Here is a 21,471-nt window from a genome sequence, read left to right as displayed (position 1 = left end):
ATTCATGAAAATAAGTTAAGAGACTAATTTCATTCTAAATTTCAAAATTAGGATAATATATTTTCTCATTTAGTGTGTGTTTGGGTTCCGCGTTGCGTTTCTGAAGCTGCGTTTCTGTTTTTTTTTTTTTTTTTACGCGTTTTGTTTTGGAGTAATGCGGTTACTGTTCATTAAACAGTAACCGCAAATGTTGACTTTCTACAGTGAACAGTGCACATATGCACTGGTCACGGACCCACAAATTACACTTTTCAGCAACTTTTTCATTAAAAATGGGTCCCACGGTACTATTCACACATTTAAAAATTATTTTGCTACAGTATTTTCAATTTTCAGTTTTCAGTTTCAGCAAAATAAGTTCTATCCAAACACACCCTTAGTATCCCTCAAAATCAAATATGATTTCATCAAAAAGTATCAAAAGGTTACCCAACAATATGATTTCACCAAAAGGTATAAGGTTACCCAACGAATGTCAAAAGTCCTTCATTTTTCTTTTCTGAAACTAAACGAGTTCCATTCTCAATAAAATTTTGATAGATAAAATAATATAGCACAATTATAACAACATAATGTTGTTTAAAATATCTTTCTATTCCCATGCATTAAACATTGAGATTTGTTTTCATATATATATATATATATATATATATATATAAACAGATCATCTCTATTGTTACAACTTGTAAGATATTTAAAAATAAAATAATGCATTCAAAATTCAAATTATAAAGGCTTGAACCTTGATATCTTGGAAATATAGAAAGTGTCTGTTAGGTTTTAAAGACTTAGGGGCTATTTGGATTTAAAAATTACATCACTCAATTTCTGTCACTCAATTTCCATCACTCATCACTCATAACTCATCATTCATCACTCATCACTCATCACTTATCACTTAATTTTTCACACATGTTTGGCACCATCACTCACTTCCCATCACTCAATATTTTTCACACTATTTGTGGGTCCCATTTCTGTCACTTGGTCAGATTTTTTTTTCTCCACTTTTCTTTCTTCTTTCTCTGTTCTTCAGTTTGTTCTTTTTTCATTTTTCATTTTTCTCCCTTTTCACCTTTCTCATCTCAGATTTCTCATCCATAACAAAATTAAACATGCATAAATATATTCCAAAACAAACCCAGATTTCTCAATCATAAAAAATAAAAAAATAAAAAAGGAAACTCAAATCTGCCCAGGCCATTGATGTTGATGTTGCTGCTGTTGTGGCTGTGGTGGGTTTCAGAGTTTTTAAGGAGCGGATTGTCGGAAACAATCGGTTGAAGCTGTTGCTGCTGTCGGAACTTGGGCACCTTGGAAACGGACCAACCATGGTCTTCTGGTCCATGACCGATTTGACCAGGGCCGCTCCGGCTAACAACCCAGACCCGTTGCCAATTGAGTCAAAACGATCGGACCCATAGCCGCCACTGTTGCTTCACGATTTCACAAACCCAGAAACCCGAACCCAGTGAAAAAAAAAAAAAAAAAAAAAAAAAAAAAAAAAAAAAAACTAGGAGAAGACCGAACCCAGTGAAAGAAGAAAGGAAAAAAAAAATAGAAACCCAAAAACCCGAACCTAGTGAAAGAAGAAGGGAAAAAAAAAAAAAAAAAAAAGGAAGAACAATGGAGATCGAACCTAGGAGAAGAAAGAAAGAGAAAAAGAAGGAAATAGTGTCGGGAGTTAAGTTGACAATACAATGTAATGGGTCCCACCATGTGTGTTTAATTACAAAAATACCATTGAGTTACGAGTTATAGAAACTGAAAACAGCCAAAATGTGTTTTCAGTTTCCATAACTCATAACTCAAAAATCAGAGAATTGAGTAATGGAAACAGAGTTATCGTTTGCCAAACGAATATTGAGTTATAGGTCCCACCATTTTTGAGTTATGAGTTATGGAAATTGAGAATTGAGTTATGAAATTAGCCAATCCAAATAACCTCTTAGGAACTTATGTATTTAGAACTCTAATGTATATTGTTGGCAAACCATGATCAAAACAAGTTGTTTAGTCGTGTTTAGACTTGTTCAAAGTTGTGTCATTTATGTAAAGTTGAATTTAAGTTGATGCAGAATTAAAAGTGCAATTCGGCCTGGTTTGATCGATCGAAGCTTAGGCTCGATCAATCGAAATTCGGGCAAAATGCGTTTTTCTGTAGAATTCTAACTCAGCCCTAGTTCATTTAAAACATTTAGGGTTTTGTATTTTTGCCCTAGGTATATAAGGCAAACCCTAGCCATATTTTATTGTTGCTCATATTGTTGTTTGTGTAAATCTCTTGTGAGATCTGTGAGGAGCTTTCCTTTACACAAGTTTAGGATTATCAAGAGGAGATTCGTTCAAGAACTTGATGATCATTCAGTTGTTGCCATAAGAACTTAAAGAAACACAAGCGGGTGTGCTTGTACTTGCTGGAGAATCCAAGAAAGAAGGAGTCCGTGGTCTCAGAGTTTGCACGTGGTCGTGTCAGTAAGTTTCTATTGGTGGGTAGTAATAGGATGTTAGTGGTCTAAATCCTATTGTAAAACTTCGATTCTTTCATAGTGGATTCGGGTTTACTTTAAAGATAGCTAAGTTAAATCCTCCCCAGGTTTTTACCGGTTTGGTTTCCTAGGTAATCATATCATTGTGTTATTTATCTTTTCGTTGTTTTGCATGATATGATTGTTTGATTGTGATAACCTAGATTTGGAATTTGGACTAAGTAATAACTTGGCTAATTACCTAAGTTAATCCAATTGTGTTTTTAAGGGGTCTAAAAACCATCAGTGTCAATCAGTTGAACTACAAAAATCTTGGTAAGGATCAGAGACTCGTTCCATATCAACTCTAATAGATAAGGTCAATCTGATTTTGCGAACAAGTGAGTTACACCAACCAGATTTGTATGTTTATCAAAAATTGGATGTTGTAACTTCTGCATTACAGAACTTGACAGAGTCAGTACATAATCTTACAGATGCTAGTCAACAATGGCAATAGGGGCCTACTTCTCCAGCAACATAACCTGCTCCAAATTATTCTACTCATCAAGAATTAGCTTTAACAACCATTCTGAAAACTGTAAGCCTTGAATTTCATAAATTAAGGGAGAAAATTCATTGGTTTTACAAAGCTCATCAATTCTTTCGGCTGTACAAAAATCCACCCAATCAGAAGATTCTCTTGGCCTCATATCATATGGAGATGAAGACTTAGTGTGGTTCCAAGATGCTGAAGAATCAAATAGTTCACTAGTTGGGAGGCTTACATGTCAGATTTGGGGTATTAGCTTATGATGACCCAATGGAGATCTTAACTAAGCTGTGACAAGTGAGTTCTGTGATGGTTTACAAACACAATCTGAGGCATTATACAATAGAATTAAGGGCTTTCAGAAAAACACATATTAAGTTGTTTCTTGAGTGGATTAAAAAATGAAATTAGGTTTCAAGAGAGAATGATGAACCCTCACAACCTGTGTGCAACATTTGATCTTGCTAAGATCCAAGAGGAGTATTTGCAAGCCAGTAAGAAGGATAAATCATGGAATGAACTTTCAAGAAGTTCAATTCTTGGTCCACTGCCAATAACAAAGAATGAATCTAGAGGTCCCAGGTTACCTATTTAGAAATTATCTCTAGACTAGATATATTTGAATATAACAGAATACATTCAAAATATGAATTGAAAATGCGATATGAGAGTGTTGTTTTTAAAAGGGGGCTCCTATTTATTAGCTAATCTTGAGCCGATCTGATCTTAATTGCTATAGTTCAATAAAAATTATCACTTTTTAAATTGAAAAGTAATATCTATAATTAAAACAGAAAAGTTTTTTAAGTTTATTTTTTTCCACATATAATCAAATAGAAAAAAAAAGTATTTAGGTATAGTGGAATTTGATTAGTTTCTTCCAATATTTCAATAATTTTTCTAGTTTAAATTGTAAGTTTTAGTGTTCTATTTTATAGACAAAATAGAAAGATAATAAGAGTGGTATAGTGATTTGATTATGCTACTTGTGTTTATAAATATGAAAATTGCATGATATAGTGATTGACATTATATATATATATATATATATATATATATATATATATATATAAAAGCATGTTTCATGCATACTCAAGAATGCAAATATTGTTTTGATTAAATAAAAATGCAAATATCATTGAATTATTTTTTTTCACATTTTTGATTGTGTGTCATTATTTTTTTTTTTCTTTTGTTGGACTTTGTTTCAATGGTTGCAAAAACAACAAAAATTGAGCAAGAGAAAACTATATTTCAAATAAATTTTTTATGTAAATCTTAGAAAATGACACTATAATTTTATTAACTTAAATAATTAATGTACCAATTAAAATAATTAATATAACAAAATAAATGTATTTATTCTATTGGTAATATTTTAATTACTCCAACAAGAGAACTATCCCATATTACCCTATATAGATTCAAATCCCCCTATTTCCAACTACCAATGTATCAACACACACAAAAAGTACAATACGCATAGTGTAGACACATATTATGATATAATCTAGCTAATGTTAACTAAAACATAGAGGAAAATTATTATTTCACTCTTTGTGATGTATAACCATAGTCCATATACACAATGTCCACACTTTCATATTAGGTGTTAATATATTTTTTAAATATCCATATTTAACACATGATGTTTGAAAAAGTGTAAAGAGCACTTCTCTATGAGTATATACTTTACATGGTTAAAATCCAGTATGCGAAGTCAATCTTTTTCAGGTTTTTCCTTCAGAAAATCAGTTGTATTGTTACAACTTACAAGTAACAGCATGCATTATACATTCGCCCCACTAAATAAATAATTTGGCTAATTAACTGTTTGTTCCTAAACTTTAGTATATGAGCCATTTTATTCGTTTAAATTTTTAAGTAATATCAAACTTAAAGTTATCACTTTTGGTCCTCCCGTCAAGGTCCATTAGAGGCCAACTAATGGAACAACGAAATGATCAAAATAAAAATTGAAACGTGATACACGAATTGGTCAATTGGGTCCCGAGGTTTGTGTGATAGAGTGGCTGATTTATAATCCAAATGGGGTTTTTGTTTTGCTGTTTTGGGATTTAAATTGGCAAAAATCCATGACAATGTACAGACTTGAAAGAATTGCAATTATTGGTGAATTTGTAAAGTCCAAAAATCTGTCTTAGATTAGCTATAAGAAAGATCTTACTGTTGTATGAGAATAAGAGAGAATTGGCTTGATGGCTTCCATGCCTATTGAGCTGAAAAGAAAACACACACAGAAAGGTATGACTCCTCAAACTTGTCGATATCTGATTTCGGTCAGGGGAGATCGATCACCTGTGAACTGTGATGGCAACATATGTGTTCCTTTCTCTACGGGAAGGAAAAGAAAAGAGAAGCAAGTTTACTGTAGTTTATTGTTTCTGCATTATTATTGTACAGAACGACTTGTAGTTCTTTGTTTCATTCTTTGTATAGTCTTATTTACTTGTTAGTGAGAAAGGACAGATGTCAACAGGTCATTGGTACATTATTTTGTCAAGTTGCTTCCTTTATAATGTGGATTAGCCTCGTTTCTGTTTTGATCCCTGCTTCTTGTATATAAGAGCAGTATAATTATTTTGGTTATTAACCAGAGTTTATGAATTTCCTTATCTCCTTCTTATGGTAGAAACCTCCATTGTTGAGAGCTTTCTTCTTGATACTTGGTGAACCAAAGAAAAAGAGAGAGAAGTTTGGAGATTGATGTACTCTTTTTTAGCTAATTATAGGTACCACTTTTTATATCTAATTTTATAATTTGCTTACTTGTAAGATTGTGAGTAGTCGACAAAAAGTAGTGAATTTATATAATCAATAGTGGGCAAAAAGTGTTCATCACTCATAAACGCACATATTAGTAAGTTGTGAAATTAAAAATACCATTGGGTGTGTGCCTATAATTATTTAGTCCTTATGTAATGTTTGAGAGATGCATTTTAGCCAAAACATTCAAATTTCCTAAAAAAATTCAAAGGAAAAATTGGCTTCCCATAATCACAAAGGACAATCTATAATGTCCTCCAAAATTGGTTCTATTCAATAATACCTCCTTAATCATACTTTCGTGGGACATCATCATTATCATCATCATCATACTTTTGTGTTAGAACCCCTTTTCCTCTCCCTTGTGTGTGTGTGTTTGTTTCTCAAAAAAGAAAAAAAAAAAAGAATCGGTAATTGTCCCACATTGCTTAAGAGAATGTGTTGTGTGTAGTATAACTTGTCCTACCCTCCCTTAAAAGTTTCATGGCTTTTGAGTGGAGTTGTGGTGTGTCTTTGTGTTAGAACCCATTTTCCTCTCTCTTGTGTGTGTGTGTTTGTTTCTCAAAAAAAAAAAAAAAAATTCGCCTAGGGACTACATATATCATCATACCAATTATTGTTATTTAATAACCTCAATAAATCTTAGAATTTGTTTATTTTAGTTTAAAATGTTAGTTTGTGTAATTTTTTAAAGCTTTACGTTTTTTATATACAATTATACTTTTACATAGTTAATTTTTAAATATAAAAAAAATTTAGTTACAAAATTGGTTGTAACTTAAGATTACAACTTTATTCAATATCGTTAATATTACTATATATTTTGAAAATCAAACTATTAAATTGCATGTTCTTTACACTCTTAATACATATATCAAATTTTATATCAATCAGATATTATTTACTATGAGATCTTCTAGATTATATTTTATGAATAATTTTAAATTACAAAAAACTTGCAATTTAAATAATTAATTGATGACATAACTATTGACTTTTAATTTTCTAGAAATTTTGCAAGTGTGGAGGATATAAGAAAAAAAATGTAATCTAATGGTGGATTTGTCAAAATTCACCTCCAATAAAAAGATACTGAGTAAGGTTGTAATTTTAAATTACAACCAATTTTGTAACTAAATTTTGTTCTAAAATAAATTCATGAAAATAAGTTAAGAGATTAATTTAATTCTAAATTTCTAATTTAGGATAATATATTTTCCTTTTTTTTTTTTTTATGTTGATAATAAATTTACTTATTTAGAGCATTAGCAATAGTGGTGCTAAAAATAGCTATATAGCTATTTTTAGCACTACTAAAACTCAAAATGAACCCTGTGATAATGGAGCCAAAAAAATATTTTTTGGTTCCACAGCTACAGTGCACAGCTATTTTTGGTTATGCACGATAGATGAAAGGTTAAAAAAAATAATAACAATGATTTGTGTTCACACTACTTTTCTTATTTTTTATTCTTTCTTCAGAATTTCATTTTGCGTTCACATTACTTTTCTTTTCCTCTCTCTTTGTCTCAGTGCAGTGATTTGACAGCAGTTGTGGTTGTGTTTTGATAGTTGAATGAAATATTATTTTATTGTAGTGTTTATATTATTTTATTGTGTTAAAAACTAAAATAAAATCACTGCTGTTGAATGTGAGAATGTAAAATAGATGAAGTGACTTTTTGTGATGCTAAAAAGTTAAAAATTTGACTCTACTATGCTCTTAGTGAGCGTTTGCGTCCATGTTTTGATGAGTTCACGTTTTCTCCTTTTTTTTTTTTTTTTTTTTTTGGCCCGCAATTGTTGACTTTGGGGGGGACAAATTTTACTGTTATGAATAGTAAATACACTGTTCACGTACTGTGCTGATACTGTTCATGCACTAAAAAATATTAAAAATGGGTCCCACGGTACTATTTACACATTTAAAAATTATTTTGCTATAGTTTTTAGTTTTCAGTTTTCAGTTTCAGCAACAATAAGCTCAATCCAAACAGACCCTTAGTATCCCTTGAAATTCACATATGATTTCATCAAAAATATGAAAGTCCTTTATTTTTCTTTTCTTTTTCTCTATTGAGCCTAAATTGGGATTTTTTTTTTGAGAAAGAGAGATATATTTTCACATATATAAGCAGATTAGTTGCAGGATAAGACATTTGAATACAGTAGAATACATTCAAAATACAAATTACATGTGACAGAAAAATTTTCAAAGTTTAATTTTTATAAATATAATCAAACAGCAAGTATTTTCTGATATAGTGGGATTTGATCAGTTTTAGACTTAAATCTGGGCCAAAATTTGAATTATCTCTTTTTTGCATTAGTCTCTAATTTTCCTCTTCAGCCCTAAAGATGCCCTTTCAAAATCCCATGTAATAAAACAGGGAAAAGAAAAGGTAAAATCCCTTTACGATAGAATTTGTGTTGCTAAACATACTTGCAATCTGAAACAGAATATAAAAAAGCAAATTAAAAAAAAAAAAAAAAAAAATTCCCTACAACAAAAAGCAAACTAAATTAATCTGACCTACTTTTTTTTATAGGAAAAAGAAAATCATGAACAAGAAAGCATCCAAGAATTTACTTTTACCCCAATCAAAATCCAAAATGGAAACCATTAAAGCACCCTATGATTGGGCTTAACAAAAATTACACATAAAGCCTAACCCAGCTGACATTTCTGCAACAAAGAGCCCAGTAGATTCACTTCACTCTTAACCAAAAAAAAAAAAAAAAAGTAGATTCACTCTTAAATACATTACCACATAAAAAAGTTACAGTCCAAAAAGTCGCTTACAAACTTTAAGGATCTTGCCTCCTTTGTACTTCTTCTTCCCAGATCTTCTTGTCCCCTTACTATTGTCCCCAACTTCATCATCATCATCATCACATTCATAATCATCAACAGGAGATACTAATGCCACAGACTGATCATGGATCCTACCATACCTCTCTGAAACTGATGAAGATCTTGTCATTGAGAATGCTCTTTTCACTGCAGACTGAAATCCAGCTGTAGTTGAAGAAACTGAGAGACTTTTTTTCAGTACCATACCAAAGCTCCCTCCATTGCCATATTCTTCATCTTGTAAAGACTCTTGGGTTGCTTTGGTGTACTCTGTGTTGGTACCTTCGATCTGATTGCTTTCTTGAGCTTTAGATGTGTGGTCTGAGTCAGTGTTTTTTGTAGGTTTTTTTGGGGTTTGAAGGAATGAAGAAACATTATCAGCTGAAAAATCTACTGATCTCGATTTGGGGTTGTGGGTGTTAATGATTTTGATCTTTGCATAACCATTCATCTTTTTTTTTTCTCCTTTTTTAGGTGGAGCAATGTCTATGCTAGTATTGAGAACTTAGAGTCGGAGGTACAGCTTGGAGAAAGTGGAAAAGGGTTATATATAGATGCAAAAGACTGATGAGGGCCCAATGAGGAGGGCCAATGATAGGATTTTGTGAGATGAAAAAGGTTAGAAAGTAAAGACAAGCTGTGGATGAGTACTGGTAGATTTGGATATGGGGATAAAAAATTAAGTTTCCAGATATGGACATGTAAAATGTAAAATGTTCGTATTATACATTGAAAATCCTTTTGAGCATTTCACATTATTATACAGTTTATACTAGCAAATTTTATCTTACCACACACGTCCATTTTCTTTAGTTTTAAAGTAACCAAAATTTCTCCAAAAAAAAAAAAAGTTTAAATAAAAAAAATTCAAATATATGACATTTTGCAATTAGTGAAATATAACTTTAAAGTGAAATATTAAGAATACAGTGCATGATTTTTTTTTTGCAAAGAGAGTGAGGATATAAGGGTCTTATCCTTTTTTTTTTTCTTATATATATATATATATATATATACACACAATTGGATTTAAAACCTATAACATCCATTTTATGATAATTTTATAAAACATAGAAATTGTAACTCTAAATGATTTTTTTTTTTTTTCCATTTTCTAGGAATAAGATAGGAAAGTAAACTCATAGGTTCAAACTCCATGTGATGCATGCATTTTTTTTTTCTTTAATTTTGTGATAAAACAATAATAGGATTACTTTTTTTTATATATAATTTAATAGTATAATGAAAGAGAGAGATTTGAATCTGATCATTTTTATAAATAAAAAAAGAGCATATTATGTTGTTTAATTACAAAACTTTATAATGAAATTTTATTTTAACTCAACGTCCTTGTCAAATCATATTGAATATTTGACAATACATTAATTACCTTGCTAAAAAAATTTAAGAGCTAAAAAACATGAAAATCTTGTGATAGATCATGTTTACCTAAGGATTATATCCATTGTAATTGCCAAGAAATGGCTGTCCTCATCATTGTTAACAATCCAAGCCAATAATGAGAGTAATAGTGATTTTTCTTACGGCAATTAATAGTCAGAGATGCAGATATCATGTAGGATAATAACACAATCTTTTGATGGGAGAGGAAGGATGAATGAGTGGTCCAAAACATAGGGCAAAAGAGAATGTCATATCGTTGATAATTTGACCAATTAAAGGCATTGAACGTGTCTCTAGGACCCATGATTAAGAGTACCGTCCTTCACAAAATTGGTGGCCAAACTTAATTGTTGTTTTTAGAAAATATATGATTCCTTATTAAAGTGTAGTAATCTTGAAGTTGATGGCCAAACTAACCTGTTTTTATAGAAAATGTAAATATGCCAAACTCCAAAGAATAAAAATTAGTATGAAATTGACTGAACATTTTTTCTTGTCTTGATTAGATTAGGGGGGGAAGAGATTTAAACTCAACTTCTTTTCACTGTATTTCTATTATTATACACAATAATACGGTTTTAGTTAAAACTGTAAAAATATGATTTCACGTAAAGTGTGAACGAGAATGTGTCATAAATAAAGTGTCAAATTTTCATTTAGCAAAAAGTAAGTAAATAAATAAATAAAATTGCAATCTTTTCCATTTTTTGACTTAGGAATAATAAAGTAATGGGTACATAATGCACGTGTCCTTGTTTAGATTATGCGTCACATCACAGGTGGCAAATAAAGGGCGTGACTTTCTCTATTTGAATCATTGAATGTTCAATTATATGACCAATCAAAGGAAAAGTTCCACTGAATAAAGTTGTTTATAGAAAATTTGAATTCTGGTTTGCCCAACAAAGAATGCATGCACTTGTTTCTCAAAAAAAAAAAAAAAGAATGCATGCACATCTTGAACTTGAAGGGGTTCATTTTCAAATGTTGTGGCACATGTGTGCTGCATTTTGAAAACGTGGTAACAGGATTTGTTAAATGCCAAATTCATTTTTCAAGCAAGGATGCAAATCCAGCAGGCACCGGCAACAATGAATGTATATGTGGGTGTGATGAATTAGATTGTATGGAATTGAGATGAGGATTCTAATTACGGATTGTGCTCGGCCACTCTTGATTCACCAAAATTAGCAATTGAAAAGATTTGAAAAGAGACCTACTAATCACTTCGAGTATGAACCAATGAGGTTAGTCAAGGGGTTTTGATGATTAAATTAGAGAGTATTTCAAAGAAATAAATAATAGAGTTTTAGGAGTGTATTTTGTGCGTACTGTTATTTGTAATCTCTCCCCCAAATCTAGAATAGGCCTAACATCATATCGTTCTCTAAATAGGTTGAGAAAAGATAGGGATGAGTTGTTGTCCCTTGTAGAGGGGTGAATCCTATCAAATAGCATCAACTAATACGATTAATGGTAAATGGGTGCAAAAAATGCTAAATCGAGAGGCAATGTGTTTTGTAGACAGTAGACACTTATATTTAGGTGAGTGTACTGGTGGATAGCTTACCTATAACAACTACGTTGCCCCAAGTTCGGCCCTCAATGGTTGTTAACCAAGTTGACCACTAATAATATAAGTTGACTTTGTGTCAAATCTACTTTGTGGTAATATTTTGTGAATAAAGAATATTCACTGTGGATAAAAAGTGACTATAATTTATAAATAGTGAACACCAATAGTTTCAAATCCCATCATATATTAAAATAATAAATAAATAAAAAATTTAGCTTCAAATATGTTTGAAGCTATATTGTTGCTCAAACCTATTATATGACACCTTTAAAAAAAAAAAAGCATATATGGCAATTGTAAAGACTATTAATTGTAGTTTTAGTTACTTAATTTTTTTTAATGAATCATGCGATTTATTTAAATAATACACAGTTTAATAATTTCCCATGTAATGAGTTGGAAAAAATAGTTCCAAACAATTTTAAAGCCAAAGTTTGTCAAAAAATAAAGTTTTAGGATAATTGATAATTTTTTTTTTTTGGGTTGGGAGAAGATGATAGTTGTTAACTTGGTATCATTAAAAACACATGTATGTAATTTATTTCCTAAAAGAAAACACATGTAATTTATGTAAATAATAATTACTATTTGCAAGGCAATGAATGTAAGGAATTTCTCCAACCGACTTAGACTTTATTAATGTTCGTTATTAATGTTATTAATTAACTAATTATTATTTCAAACTCCGGTCAAACCTAATTGCTCTCTGAAAATGAAATATCCCATAACTCTTTCTCTCTCTCACTAAACTCACTTTGCTCACCGTCATTCACAACCCGTGCTTTTTTTCACAAACCTCTCTCTCTCTCTCTCTCTCTTTCTCTGAGATATTAGGGTTTTTCTCTCTCTAAAACCGTCACGAAAATTCCATTCCCTCGAGCTAGGGTCTCGAAGATTCTTCGCATCGCAATCTCTGAAGTTCCGGATCCAAGGGAGAGCTTCGTCTTCGACCGAACTCTGTGAGAGCTTTACTCAAAATTTTTTTTTTTTCCTGAGCTCAGCGTTTGCAGCTGAGAATTTGCGGTGAGAACGGATTAAGGTACCGATTCAATCACACGCATGAAAAAAAAATGTGCGAAATTTGCTTGCATTTTGAGCTAAATTAGCTTGTGCTTGGTTGCGTAGATGAGTTTAGATCTGATTTATGCGTTGTAAATGTGTGGAATTTACTTAGTTTGAGCTAAATATGCGATTTTTGAGATTTTCAGAGAGAGAGAATTGAGGTTCTGATTCAATCATACGCATGAAAAAATGTTTGGAATTTGCTTAAATTTTGAGCTAAATTTGCATGTTCATGATTGTGTAGAAGAGTTTAGATCTGATTTACTTCGTTTGAGCTAAATATGCGATTTTTAAGATTTACGGAGAGAAAGGATTGAGGTTCTGATTCAATCCTACGCATGAAAAAAAAATGTTCGAAATTTCCTTGAGTTTTGAGCCAAATTTGCATGTTCTTGACTGTATAGAAGAGTTTAAATCTGATTTACGTGTTATAAATGTGTGAAATTTGCATAGTTAGGGCTAAATATGTGAACTATGCATGCAATTTCGATCTGCTTTTTTTTGTTAGAATTTTGCATAATTTGAGCTGACTATGAAAGTGTAAGCTTTCTGGAGAGTTTGGATCTGCTTCTCTTGTGAAACTTGTATGAAATTTGCAAAATTTGAGCTAGATTTTAATGTTTTGAACTCTGATGTATGGTTTTGATACTGTTTTAATGTTGAAAAATGTTTTACATTTGTGTTATTGGAGCTGAATAAGTTGGTTTAAGATTTATGCAGAGTTTTGGGTACTTTTTTGTTGTGTGTGGAAACTGTGTGAAAGATTTTAATTGATGCTATTGCTAAGTAAGCGAACTGTGAACCATATGTAGAGTTTTCATCTGGTTTGGGTGAAGAAGAGTGATGATAGAGAAATGGCGTTAAAGGTTCCAGCTCCTGAAGCTGCTGAGATTGCAATTGGGTCCATTGGGCGTGGGTACGATATATCAGTAGATCTAAGGCTTAAGTACTGCAAAGGGGATTCAAAGGAGTCCCGGTTGATTGAGATTGATGAAGATGAGGGTCGCGAGATTGTTTTGCCTGGTGGGATTTTTATCCCAAAAGTCTCCAAATCAATCAAATGCGATAAAGGGGAACGCACGCGGTTCAAGTCAGATGCTCTATCTTTCCAACAGGTATTGTTTCTTTACCAACTTCTTGATAAGTATGTAGCATTATTGTTGAGCTAGTTAATTCAGAATCTGTTACATCACTTCTTTGCCCTGTTGCCCAAAAGATATTCTCATAAGATCTTTAATGGTAGTACTACGACACCAATGCCTTGTGAAGGGGAGTGTTAAATGATTAATTATTCTACTTCATCAGCTCAAAATTTTGGGAGTTGTGGTAATTTATAAAATTTGAGGGTGAGCCTTTTAAACTAATACAAATTTCTTATCATGACTTGTGTTGGGCCAGGAGGACACAGAAAAAGGCAAGTAAAATTATCCAATGAAGCTATCCCTTAGAAAACTTATTAAGCATGATCATTAGATGGATCATGGATGCATGTTTCTTTCTTGTCTATTGGAATATATATTATAACTTGTAAGTAGTTTTTGTAATTAATGATGAGGAACCTTGGTCCCAATTAGTGAGGCTGGGCCAAGCTGCAGACGGGAACTCTTTGAGAATGTATCAAAATCATGTAATTATTCTAGAAAAATGGTATAAAATTCCATGTTTTACTTTACTTCCTCACACATGCAGGTTTTACCTGATATTTTTCAGATTTTGAAGCCTGATTATATTATTACCAAAATCTAAATTTGTCTGTGAGCTTGATATTGTACACTCCTAAAGGGTAAGGGTTTGCCAACTTAGATTGGGATTCTGATAATGATAATGGAAAAAGGACCTGTAGAAATCACTGTGTTAGGGTAAACTAATCTTGATAAGGATTATTAGCCCATATACTTAATTTTTGGGACAAAGTTTACTGTCAGGCACTTCAAAATTTAAAAACATCAGGCTAATAAAATAATAACTTCATACTAAGTAATGTACTTATAGCATGACAATGTTAACACACACGGGAAAGAACAGTAGATAGCTCAATTCATATTCACCCGTCCCTTTTCAACTTTAATGCAAAATCCTGACCTCATTATTGCCTGTTATTCTGATTGGCTGGGTTCGGGATTTGATTAATATTTAAAAAATATTTTTAATGATGAGGATTTTTCGGATTGCATACTGTTTACTACATCAATTATTAGTTGTCTCCACAAAATATTTTTGTATCTTCATTTATGTGTATTTGTCTAACAATAATAATGATAAAGTATAACAAATTTCTTATCAATTTTAAGGTCTCTTGACATCACTTGCTTTCACTATGTTCCCCAGATGTCAGAGCAGTTCAACCAGGAAATGAATTTGACTGGCAAAATTCCTTCGGGCCTCTTCAATACCATGTTCGAATTCTCAGGTAGTTGGCAGAAAGATGCAGCCAACACTAAGACCCTTGCTTTTGATGGGGTGTTCATCACGCTATATACAGTTGCATTGGAGAAATCTCAGATGGTACTCTGTGATCATGTTAAGAAAGCAGTCCCTTCATCATGGGAACCTGCTGCACTGGCAAGGTGAAATATAGAGTTTCCCTAAATGTGTTTTCAACTGAGCAATGGCATTGTGGTTGTTCTGATGCCAAGCTCAATCTTGGCAGCTTTCTGTCTTTGAGAACTAGTGTTTGATTTCTGGTCGTTCAGGATGAAACTATTGTATTATCTGTGGTGCAACTATATTCTTAGGAAAGTGTTTTTTTTTTTTTTTGGATAATTCAATAGTTGGGGGAGGGGGGGATTTGAACCCTGAATGTTTCCATTGGAAACACTAGGAAGTGCCAGTTGAGCTATGAGGCTCTTGGCTGGGTAAGAGTTCTAAAAAATGTTTGGAAAGGAAACAAAACAGCATTAAATAATAACTGTGGTCCAATATGTGTGATCTTAATACATAGTGTCCAAATATTCTATATTTTTTTCCATGTGCTTTTCCTTTACCTTTTGGTTGTGGTCTTTACAATGCCAAAACCAAAAATGCATAAATATGTTTTACAGTATATTTTCCTTTGTTAGGAGAAATCTCAATGAAGTTACTCATTGTTTTCCTTTCTAGAAATTTATTTCGTCTTCATGAACTGTTTAAAACGCATGTCTGTCCAGCATCCATGGACCGTTAGAACAACTTTGCAGCTCCCTCTCTCCTCTATAGTTATTATGAAGGATATTCAGCATGGGCAAAATTTCATTAGTATCACCTTAAGCAGGAGATTGTTGTACCATATGCCTGTCCTGAGTGTTTATTTGTAACAAGTTGATGATTGGTTTTGGTTGGTCTCAATAACATGGAGGAATAAAGAAAATTTTCTTTTTGGATTTATGCCATCTTGAAAAGTTCTTCTGAAATAATAAGAAACCATATATTTATCCATATGTAGTAGATTGCATGATCAACTATTATTTCATGAAAAAATCAACAAGGTCTGTTAAGTGTTATCTCAGAACTCTCCCATTAAAAAAAAAAGAAGAAGTTGACTGACCCGGTGTTCAAAAACAACCCAAAATTGTTTTTATTTTTATTTTTTATAATTATTATTATATTTATAATTTTTTAAAATTTAATCTTTTAAAAATAAATATTTTACTGCCCTTAATGTTTTTAAGTTTTCTGGAGCTTCATTTTCAGTGGAGAGAGAGAGCACTATTTCATTGAAAACCATCTCTTGCGGAAACAGAACTTTTGGGTTGTGTTTTAAAATTAAAGTTTCCAATATATTTCATGCTGGACTTTTTGAATTAGTATCAATTAAAGTTCAAATTTCACTTTTCACCTTTGTGGATTTGTAGTTGCTTGCAAGAAGAGGTTATATGAGTAATCAATTTGCTCCATCACCTTTTTTGCCTTAGCATTTTTTGACATGATGCTGTCACTATAATAACAAGTTCAATGTACATCACACATTATCTATGCTTATTTATATTTGATCTTATACACCAAATGCTAGTACGTGGACTGAGTTTTTTATTTTTATCCTTTTTCATCATTCCAGATTTATTGAGACATTTGGTACCCATATTATTGTTGGAGTGAAGATGGGAGGGAAGGATGTAATATATATGAAGCAGCAGCATTCATCAACTCTTCAACCTGCTGATGTGCAAAAAAGATTGAAAGAGATGGCAGATAAAAGGTTTTTAGATTCAAATGGGCAAAATGGCATGGCTGTGGAACAAGTTTACCAGAATGAGAAGGTTTGTGACAATTTTTCTCATGCTAGTAATTTTAATTCTAAATTTTATGTTTGAGCATTTGAATTGTTATATTGTATTGTTAAATCATTTGTATTTCCTTAGATCCCCAGAATTTTATTTATGACCGTTATTCTGTATAAAGTTTTAGGATTGTTGCTAAGATTTATGAAGAGAATGTCTTTCTTTCTTAGATCTTAGTTTTGCATTTTGTTCTCATTTGAGATGCTTGCTTTTATACTACTTGTATACAAGGTTGTAGTCCTTTCTGTGAAACTTCAATAAACTAAATAAAAATTAATCAGATGATTTCTTATGGTGTCCCACTTCTCATGCTTAGACAATAAACAAGTTTATCTTAGTCCAAAATGCTTGATTATTTAATTCTCTTTCCACAAAATAGGCTTCGATGAGATGAAATCTCTTTGACTAATAATCACTGGACACAAGTTCATTGCTATCAATAAATTGGAATGGCAGAGTATCTTTCACATGCAGAATGATCATCAGTACAACAAGAGGGGGGGAGGAGGCTTGTGAATTATGTATATAAATATAGATATTCATCTTCATAACATAGAATCATTTTTGGATATTGGAGTTTGGTCTTTGTTGCTTTGTGCTCATATACATTGTTTGTCATGTGGCTAGAATTTTTCTGTTTGACATTTGAAATCCTACTAATAAGTTGGTAATGTGGTTTGATTCATTTGCAAACTACTTTTTGAACCATTTAGGGGAGTAAAACAGGATTATTTTGTAGATTTCTCATTTAAGTTGTCTTATCTAATCATTTTTGTTTCAGTTTGAAATCAGGGAGCAGCGGCTGAGGTTTGTAGGCATCAGTCCATCAAGTTCTTATTCACACAAGGAGGTGTGTTATTTTATACCGTTCTTAATAGCCTAGTTGAAAGAACTCTGATAAAGGGTTCAAAAACGATATTATTTTTGATATTGTACAAATTTGTTGAATTAGTTTAATTTCAGGATATTGTAAGCATATGCAAGAGGAGAGGTGGAGGTGATAATAGACACCTACCTCATAATGATTGGTTGCAAACTGTCCAGTCTGAGCCTGAAGTGATCTCAATGTCCTTCATCCCAATTACGTCTCTATTGAATGGAATACCGGGGAGTGGATTCTTGAGCCATGCCATAAATCTTTATTTACGATGTGAGCATTATCCTTCCTATGTTTGCATATATATTGCATTAATGCTTTTTAGATGAATCTCATCATTCCATGTCATTTCTCTGGTATTCATAGCACCAACCTCTATTGAAAGTTGAAACTATTAGAAAAGCAAGCATTGTATATATAAATGATTAATAATATTATTGCTACTGTAGTTTTCTTGTACATAACACATCCAGGAAAAAATTACATAGGTAGGTCTCTCTGCTGTATCTTGTTCCTACCTTAACTTTTTAACACAGTCTTGCTTTGACCTTTAACCTTGGAAAGGCCTTTGGTTTTCAAAAACAGAATAGGCAGAGAAATTGAGAACTGGCATTAAGAAATTTTATTTTGTATTCTTTAATGCCCATTAGACCAATATTTACAAGTTATAAATGATAATATTTGTAACAAGGGAGATTTAAGCTACTGTATAAAATTTTAGGAATTTATTTTTTCTGTTGAATTTGGACTCAATCAAATATTCCTGAGAATATGTTTGGCTTAGACATATGTGTTGTTGATTGGCTCAACATGTTGGTGAAGTGCAACAGAATGAATCAGAAAAGGGGTGATTATTTTTTTTTTTTTGGATAGGTGGGGAAAAATTATATGAAAATAAATTATATATCAGAAGAAATGTTCTCTCTGATGAATCTTTACACATCTTACCAAAGAAGCATTTTTTTGGCCAGAAGCAACACTGAAAGGCACTTTTTCTTTTTTTTTTGAGAAGAAAAAGGCACGTTAATCCTTTATGCTGTCCCATTATTGAGCAATGCATAATAATTTCATTATTGTTAACCATTCTTGGAGTGAAGTCCACCTCTCAAAACTTCTTTGGTGGAACCCTACATATAGGTTGTGAAGAAAATGCTTACAGATGGTTTCTACAAACACTTTTAATTGAACAAGAAATTCATTGCAGTTCTTTTATTAAGTTAAACAATTATGTTTTCGGTTGACAATTGACAGTTTACATTTTGATTTGCAACTGACACGCAATGATACAAATGTACAGTAAATTCTGCCTTTCAAATATATGTGATAGTTTTGATTACCTAGTTTTATCCTCTGGCGTCTGTTCTTGCAGATAAACCTCCAATTGAGGAGCTCCACCAATTTTTGGAATTTCAGCTGCCCAGGCAGTGGGCACCTGTGTTCAGTGATCTTCCACTTGGTCCACAACGGAAACAACAGAGCAATGCATCTTTGCAGTTTAGCTTTTTGGGCCCCAAGCTTTATGTGAACACCTTACCGGTAATGCATTTGAAAGTTTTCTTGTTTTCTGTTGGATGCATTTGAAAATTTGATTATAAAGGTGTTATGCTCATAGGTTTCATGCCATCTATCTTCTTTCAGGAAGTACATATTTTTTGCAATATGATTCCCTCCAACTTTGAGTTCCAAGTTGTAATTATCTTTAAATCCAAGGAAAGAAATAAATTTGGATTGTTGTCTTGTTTGATAATAAGGTAGTACGGTTATAGATAATCCATATTACTCTCTACTTGGTTAGAAACAAGTCCTAGACTTCCCCATAGCAATAAATGACTTTGTTCTGAGATTTCTTTTTCAGAGAGAATGTTGTCTAGTCTTAATTGACCTCTTTCATTTATTACTTCATATTTAGCATGTAACGTACTGACAATAAAATGAGTATTTGGGATGCTTTCATTTGTTTTCTGCTGAATTGTAACTAGTTTTTTTATTTATTGCATGGTAGGTTGATGTAGGTAAGAGACCAGTGACTGGTCTCCGCCTTTATCTAGAAGGTAAAAGGAGTAACCGTGTGGCTATCCACTTGCAACACCTCTCATCTCTTCCCAAAATCTTCCAACTTGAAGATGATCCCAGTGGAAACTTCCGCCAAGAGTCCAATGATCGTAAATACTATGAGAAAGTTCAATGGAAGAACTTCTCTCATATCTGCACTGCTCCTGTGGAGTCCGATGAGGATCTTTCAATAGTGACTGGAGCCCAATTACAGGTTGAAAACTATGGGTTTAAAAAAATTCTCTTCCTGAGACTCCGTTTCTCGAATGTTTTGGGAGCTACAGTTGTGAAACATCCTGAGTGGGATGGATCTCCAGGGTTGGCTCCTAAATCTGGACTTATTTCAACACTAATCAGCCATCATTTCACAACAGTTCAGAAGCCACCTCCGCGGCCAGCTGATGTGAATATAAACTCTGCCATTTACCCAGGAGGCCCTCCAGTACCCGTCCAAGCTCCCAAGCTTCTGAAATTTGTTGATACGACAGAAATGACAAGGGGGCCACAAGAAACTCCCGGCTATTGGGTTGTCTCTGGGGCTAGACTTGTTGTGGAGAAGGGCAGGATTTCGCTCAGGGTTAAGTATTCTTTATTAACTGTTATATTACCGGATGATGATGATGATGTGGAGGAGCTATAGCTGATTCTTTTGTTCTTTTCGGTTTTTTGCCTTTTTGGGCTTCCCTTGAAAAGCTGAAAAAGGGAATGGGATTCAAAGGTGGATAAAATGAAAAGATTGAGATTTAGAGATGGAGTTACAGTGAAACATAGGTAGTATCAAGTATGTATTGAAACCAGAATCATTTATTGTGAGAATAGATGGAGTTCAAGAGAAGTGAGGCGGAGGGGTTAAAGAATGAAAGTTGAAAGTCGACAGGTGAGGTCGCTGTTGTATCAATCTGTATTTGTCTTAATTTTTCCACCTATGATGTGAGTTGGCTTTTCAATCTAGATTCATACTGCAATATAGCAGTGGCGTTATAACATGCTTAACAGCTCAATGTTCAATCTTGGGTGTTGCAGAAGTTGCTGCCATTGGTGTTCATTGAGTCTGTTAAAGCCCAGGTTCATGCGGGTAGGTTTGTTAAAATGAAAGGAAAACGAAAAAAAAAAAAAAAAGTAAAAATCACCAATCCATGTGGATAGCACTGACCAAAATGTAATTTTTGTCGAAGGGTCACATTTAGCTTTGCAAGGTCTCTATTTTCGGTTGCTAGATAAGGAGGGGATTCGAAGCCCATTCATGGTCACTGTCCTATACTAAGAACGAGGTGGATATGATGCCACTTAGGCCCTTTATTTTTTTGATTCGATCCTCTCACCCTAAAACATGGACAGGTAGCAAGGTCCCCTCTCTTCTTTAGGATCAATAAAATGTCTTCCTGACGACGCTTGTTTTGCTCGATAATGTTAGAACAAGCATCTTTGATGGTTGCATCAACATCAACTGCTTTCCGACCCTTTATCTCTTTTGGAGAAGGGTGCCTGCTTCCACTCTAACTTCAATTTCAATATTATGGGCTTTGGTTCTTGTGCTCTGCCATAGAGAGTGACGACTTCCGAGAAAGCTGTTTTAGTCAGA

General features: G+C 32.7%; 2 protein-coding genes across 3 annotated transcripts; one reads left to right on the top strand and one right to left on the bottom strand.

The window, feature by feature from the left end:
• Nucleotides 1-8,371: 8,371 nt before the first annotated feature.
• LOC126716005 (uncharacterized) lies at nt 8,372-9,201 on the bottom strand. Its single transcript, XM_050416908.1, has one exon. The coding sequence runs from the start codon at nt 9,111-9,113 to the stop codon at nt 8,589-8,591; it is 525 nt and encodes a 174-aa protein (XP_050272865.1). The 5' UTR covers nt 9,114-9,201; the 3' UTR covers nt 8,372-8,588.
• Nucleotides 9,202-12,379: 3,178 nt separating this feature from the next.
• On the top strand, nt 12,380-21,015 carry LOC126716004 (MACPF domain-containing protein At4g24290). Of its 2 annotated transcripts, XR_007651994.1 has the most exons (9): nt 12,380-12,681; nt 13,517-13,819; nt 15,033-15,271; nt 16,738-16,939; nt 17,742-17,810; nt 17,924-18,110; nt 19,207-19,373; nt 19,840-20,766; nt 20,913-21,015. XR_007651994.1 is itself a non-coding variant. In XM_050416907.1 (8 exons), the coding sequence occupies exons 2-8, from the start codon at nt 13,559-13,561 to the stop codon at nt 20,527-20,529; spliced, it is 1,815 nt and encodes a 604-aa protein (XP_050272864.1). In that variant the 5' UTR covers nt 12,380-12,681; nt 13,517-13,558; the 3' UTR covers nt 20,530-20,840. The 2 variants fall into 2 exon arrangements, 1 of the variants encoding a protein (XP_050272864.1); XM_050416907.1 differs by lacking the exon at nt 20,913-21,015 and having other exon boundaries at nt 19,840-20,840.
• Nucleotides 21,016-21,471: the final 456 nt, after the last annotated feature.

Source organism: Quercus robur, chromosome 2 (genome assembly GCF_932294415.1).
Source record: "Quercus robur chromosome 2, dhQueRobu3.1, whole genome shotgun sequence".
NCBI lineage: Eukaryota > Viridiplantae > Streptophyta > Magnoliopsida > Fagales > Fagaceae > Quercus > Quercus robur.
Note: the sequence above shows the minus strand (reverse complement) of the source record. Positions and strands in the feature narration are given on the sequence as shown.

Excerpts from the sequence above, each read along its gene's own strand:
- LOC126716005 (XM_050416908.1), bottom strand. The coding sequence starts at position 9,113 with ATGAATGGTTATGCAAAGATCAAAATCATTAACACCCACAACCCCAAA.
- LOC126716004 (XM_050416907.1), top strand. The coding sequence starts at position 13,559 with ATGGCGTTAAAGGTTCCAGCTCCTGAAGCTGCTGAGATTGCAATTGGG. Across the intron at positions 16,940-17,741 it reads AAGTTTACCAGAATGAGAAG|TTTGAAATCAGGGAGCAGCG; the intron begins GTTTGTGACAAT and ends TTTTTGTTTCAG. Across the intron at positions 18,111-19,206 it reads CATAAATCTTTATTTACGAT|ATAAACCTCCAATTGAGGAG; the intron begins GTGAGCATTATC and ends CTGTTCTTGCAG.